Source organism: Oryx dammah, unplaced genomic scaffold (genome assembly GCF_014754425.2).
Source record: "Oryx dammah isolate SB20612 unplaced genomic scaffold, SCBI_Odam_1.1 HiC_scaffold_17, whole genome shotgun sequence".
NCBI classification, from domain to species: domain Eukaryota; kingdom Metazoa; phylum Chordata; class Mammalia; order Artiodactyla; family Bovidae; genus Oryx; species Oryx dammah.
This window is the reverse complement of record NW_024070201.1, coordinates 79,259,237-79,264,955: the sequence shown is the minus strand read 5'-3', so window position 1 is coordinate 79,264,955 and position 5,719 is coordinate 79,259,237. Positions and strand designations below refer to the sequence as shown.

Here is a 5,719-nt window from a genome sequence, read left to right as displayed (position 1 = left end):
GTTATTTTTCCCTTGCTGCTTTTGATATTTGTTCTTTGTGTTTGATCTTTGTTAATTTGATTAATATGTGTCTTGGGGTGTTTCGCCTTGAGGTTATCCTGTTTGGGACTCTCTGGGTTTATTGGACTTGGGTGATTATTTCCTTCCCCATTTTAGGGAAGTTTTCAACTATTATCTCCTCAAATATTTTCTCATGGTCTTTCTTTTTGTCTTCTTCTTCCGGGACTCCTATGGTTCAAATGTTGGGGCATTTCATATTGTCCTGGAGGTCTCTGAGATTGTCCTCATTTCTTTTTTCCTCTCTGATTCATTTATTTCTACCATTCTATTTTTTTTACCTCACTAATTCTATCATCTGCCTCCATTATTCTACTATTTGTTCCCTCCAGAGTGTCTTTGATCTCATTTATTGCTTTATTCATTATATATTGACTCTTTTTCATTTTTTCTAGGTCCTTGTTAAACCTTTCTTCCATCTTCTCAATCCTTGTCTCCAGGATATTTATCTGTGATTCCATTTTGTTTTCAAGTTTTGGAATCATTTTCACTATCATTATTCTGAATTCTTTACCAGGTAGATTCCCTATCTCTTTCTCTTTTGTTCGGTTTGGTGGGCATTTATCCTGTTCCTTTACCTTCTGGGTATTCCTCTGTCTCTTCATCTTGTTTATATTGCTGTGTTTGGGGTGGCCTTTCTGTATTCTGGCAGTTTGTGGAGTTCTCTTTATTGTGGAGTTTCCTTGCTGTGGGTGGGGTTGTATGGGTGGCTTGTCAAGGTTTCCTGGTTAGGGAAGCTTGTGTTGGTGTTCTGGTGGGTGAAGCTGGATTTCTTCTCTCTGGAGAGCAATGAGGTGTCCAGTAATGAGCTATGAGATGTCAATGGGTTTGGAGTGACTTTGGGCAGCCTGTATATTGAAGCTCAGGGCTGTGTTCCTGTGTTGCTGGAGAATTTGCATGGTATGTCTTGCTCTGGAACATGTTGGCCCTTGGGAGGTGCCTGGTTTCAGTGTAGGTATGAAGGTGTTTGATGAGCTCCTGTCAATTAATGTTCCCTGGGGTCAGGAGTTCTCTGGTTTTCTCAGGATTTGGACTTAAGCCTCCTGCTTCTGGTTTTCAGTCTTATTTTTACAGTAGCCTCAAGACTTCTCCATCTATACTGTACCATTGATAAAACATCTAGGTTGCCTCTGCACAGCCCACTAGCCCCTCTGCATTTGGGTTCCAGGAAATCAGACGACCATCGGGTCTCCATCTGGGGCACCCTTGGATGCCTCCCCCAATTCCAGAGGCTGCACCAGTTCGATAAACAGTGTAATTTTTTATGGGGAAAGAAGAAATTTTTGAAAACCCATCTGGGTGACCATCATGGGAAGAAGGGCTACTTCAAATTTATCCTGAAATGATGCTGCTTATCCTTTTATTATTGTAAAGCAACAGTCACATATATTAAATCATCAGAGGTCTTTAAAATCCCTGTTCTTTTAACCAAGGGTCTCTTCATTATACACAAGCACAGAATTTCAATTGCTTTGACAGAGATAGACTTTGCTTTATTTCAAAGTTTCAGTCAATTTAAAAAATAGCCTTTTAATTTTTGTGAGACCTCATAAAATAAATTGCCTTCCCTTGTGGCTCAGCTGGTAAAAAATCTGCCTGCAATGTGGGAGACCTGGGTTCGATCCATGGGTTGGGAAGACCCCCTGGAGAAGGGAAAGGCTACCCACTTCAGTATTCTGGCCTGGAGAACTCCATGGACTCTGTATTCCATGGAACATTGAGAAGGCACTTCTTGACAATTCAAGATGGAAAGCTGGGGTCTGTCCCTAAGACAGTGGAGCATTTCCACTTTTCCGGTGCTCAGTGGGGGAAAATGTGGTGCATGTGAGACTTGTATGCTATCATTTCATGAGTAGGCAATGTATTCTCTTGTCTCTTTTCTGATTTTAGGAGCATCAGGCCAATGACTGGAGGAGGAAATATCACAGAGATCACTGATTTTATCCTCTTGGGATTCTCAGATTTTCCCAGAATCATAGTAGTGCTCTTTGTCATGTTCCTGGTGATATACACTTTGACCCTGACTTGGAACCTGTCGCTCCTCATCTTAATAAGAATGGACTCCCACCTCCACACCCCCATGTACTTCTTTCTCAGTAACCTGTCCTTCATGGACATCTGCTACGTGACCTCCACAGCCCCCAAGATGCTCTACGACTTCTTCCAGGAGCGGCAAACTATCACCTTAGTGGGTTGTGCTGTTCAGTACTTCGTGTTCTCCACCATGGGGCTGAGTGAGTCTTGCCTCATGACCGCCATGGCTTATGACCGATATGCCGCCATTTGTAACCCGCTCCTGTATTCGTCAGTCATGTCGCCCGCTCTCTGTGGTCGGATGGTGCTGGGATCCTACATGGCTGGACTCTCTTCTTCTATATTCCAATTGTTTTTCATGCTCCAGCTCCACTTCTGTGGGCCTAATGTCATCAACCACTTCTTCTGTGACCTGCCCCAGCTGTTAGTTCTATCCTGCACTGACACTTTCTCTGTACAACTCTTTACTGCTTTATCAACAATGATCTTTGGGGTAATAAATGTTTCCATTATCATGATATCCTATGTCTCCATTGTCATCTCCATCATGAAGATCACGACAGCAAGCAGCAGGTCCAAGGCTTTCAGCACCTGTGCCTCCCACCTGACAGCAGTCACTCTCTTCTATACCTCAGGTATGTTTGTCTATTTGAGTTCCAGCTCTGGTGGTCCCTCCAGCTTTGACAGATTTGCGTCAGTCTTCTACACTGTGATGATTCCCATGTTGAATCCTTTGATTTACAGTTTGAGAAACAAAGAAATCAAAGATGCCTTGAAGAGGTTGCAAAAGAAGAGAGGGTGTTGCTAAAGTCATAAGTTGAGATTTTTGACAGATTTGTCTTTTTAGAATCATCTTAACCCTCAATTATATTCCTATGAATGGACTATAAAATTCATGGTGCTTTTGACAAAGAGGGCTTAATTTGATATGCAACATGCCAATATGGACCAACAGCTGACTTGTTGCCACATGAACACAATATCTTTACATCTTGGAGGTTCATAGTTTTCATCCTACATGAGGAGTGGCCTCCACATTTATTAATATATATGTAAGTATTTGTGAGACATTAAGGCTTAGAACCTTGCTACTCTTTTTTGCTTCTGAGAGGGGGCCCTGCTCCATCTCATGCTTCTGACCCTGAAGGAGAGATCTGACAGAGTCCCCTGGGCTGAGGAAACCTTGTCCCTCAAACATTTGGATGGAGCATAATCCAGACGTGGTGCTCACTGATGTCCACTCTGGGCGTCCGACAAGAATGAAATGGAACACAGAGGAGAAATGTGTCTTTGGACAGAAACAAGTATACAATTGGCTTAGTTGTGCCTCCTGGGAAGATCAGTCTGAGATAGCTTATGGTTGTGCAAAGCCTCTTTGGGGGCTTAAGATCTAATAAAATTTTGATTACATCCTATTTTCCACCAGCTGTAATCTAAGGAAGCAGGAGGTGATTTGAAATGGAATGGAATGACGCACGTGGTCCCTTCAGTGCCATTTACTCATGAGTCTGATGATGTAATTTCTTGCAACTGGTATCCAGTGGGGATTTCTGATGGGAGATGATATTCAAAATTCATGTCACAGACAATAGCAATTTCTGCCACTGTGGGACTCAAACTTTTCTTCCTCTTCCACCCTCCTTAGCCTGGAAAATTACTCTGTTTGACATAGCCAGTGGGATCGGATCACCCAATTATTTCTGACCTCAAAAGGATCTATTAAAATTTGATGTGAGGAGACTTGTGTGGGAAATTATTGTAATAATAGCACTACTGAATATTCAATATTGCAGGGAGTGAAAACAAATATGGAAATTGGTATACGTCTTTTCCTCCCGTGTGTGTGCCGTGTTTTATCTCCTAGAGATTTATGGCTGCACGGGGTGATATGTTGGTTGCAGTAGAATTGATAGTGTGGCTTAATGCTGTTTATTCCCAGAAATTCTCAAGGGCCAGGAGACAAAATAGTGGGATGGGCAGGGTTCCATCAGTTTCATTGTTGAAGAAAGATATAAAGATTTTGGTCATTGAGGTCTCGTTCAAGAGAGGAACAACAGGTGTAGCAGCATTCACTATTGATTTGAAACTTGAACAAACTGATATAAACCAGATGTCATTTACATTTACATATTACCCTTGGAGATTCACTGGGCTCTTAATGAATGTTTGGGAGGTCTCATTTTCAATGAGCTGCACGAACTATTCTGTTTAATTAAGGACTGTAAATGCAGATGTATTTGAAGTCTTTGCCAAATCTTCCATGAGTTTACACATGTCTAAGATTTAGAAAGGAGGGGTTGTTGAAACTCTGGTGGGTGGGGCTTATCCTATGATAAGGAACCTGTAATATGAATAAAGGATGTTTTGCCCTCCCATGCAGGTATTTGTGGTTGCTGTTTAGTTGCTAAGTCGTGCCTGACTCTTTGCAACCCCATGCACTGCAGCATGCCAGGCTTCCCTGTCCTTCACGATCTCCCAGAGTTTACTCAGACTCTTGTTCATTGAGTTGGTGATGTCATCCCACCATCTCATTCTTTGTTGCTCCTTTGTCCTCCTGCCCTCAATCTTTCCCAGCATCATATATATATAGGTTTTTTTGAAGCATTGATGTAAGAGTCTGTTCTTAAGGGGCCATGATGACTTCCTTAGGAGACAGAACTCTGTTAGATGTTAGTGCATGGAAATGCAACCAATTTCTGTACATCAATTTTATATCTTGTATGTTTACTGAATTTATTGATTACTTATGCCAGTTTTTGGGAGGAGTCTTCAAGATTTTTTCTGGGTGGAATTATATCATCTGCAATTAATGACAAGTTTACTTCTTCCTTCATCCTTCAGATTACACTGTTGTAATTCTGACTATAGCACCCCACTCCAATAGTCTTGCCTGGAAAATCCTAGGGACAGAGGGGCCTGGTAGGCTGCAGTCCATGGGGTCGCAAAGAGTCAGACACGACTGAGCTACTTCACTTTCACTTTTCACTTTCATGCACTGGAGAAGGAAATGGCAACCCACTCCAGTATTCTTGCCTGGAGAATCTCGGACAGTGGAGCCTGGTAGGCTGCTGTCTATGGGGTTGCACAGAGTCGGACACAACTGAAGCGACTTAGCAGCAGAGCAGCACTTACCATTTATCTTGTGTTATATATTTGCATATGTTTCATGTTACTATTAAGTTGGCCAAAAGGTTCAGTCGCGTTTTACTGTAATGTCTGGAGTTTTCTCCAACCTCGTGTAATTATGCCAACTCCTCACACTTGCTTCCGCAACTGATACCTTAAGCTTGTATGTCTTCTCTGGTTCTTGCAGCTTACCAGCTTGGCTACTGACAACCTTTCTTTCATTTTGCAGTGTGGCAATATAGCTCAAGTTGTGGTTTTTCCCTTGTCCCTAGAGCATGGTCCAGTTTTCTGAGTGTGTTTGTTGTTTACCAAAGGCTTCCCTGGTGGCTCAGAGGATAAAGCCTGAGCAATGCAGGAGACCCGGGTTCTATCCCTGGGTTTGGAAGATCCCCTGGAGAAGGAAATGGCACCCCACTCCAGTATTCTTGCCTGGAGAATCCCATGGACAGAGGAACCTGGTGGGCAACAGCCCACGGGGTTGCAAAGAGTCGGACACGACTGA

At 42.7% G+C, this 5,719-nt stretch overlaps 1 protein-coding gene across 1 annotated transcript; it reads left to right on the top strand.

Moving 5' to 3' along the window:
* The first annotated feature begins 1,960 nt into the window (after nt 1-1,960).
* On the top strand, nt 1,961-2,899 carry LOC120877117 (olfactory receptor 5AN1-like). The gene has a single exon (XM_040259445.1). The coding sequence runs from the start codon at nt 1,961-1,963 to the stop codon at nt 2,897-2,899; it is 939 nt and encodes a 312-aa protein (XP_040115379.1).
* The last annotated feature ends 2,820 nt before the right edge of the window (nt 2,900-5,719 follow it).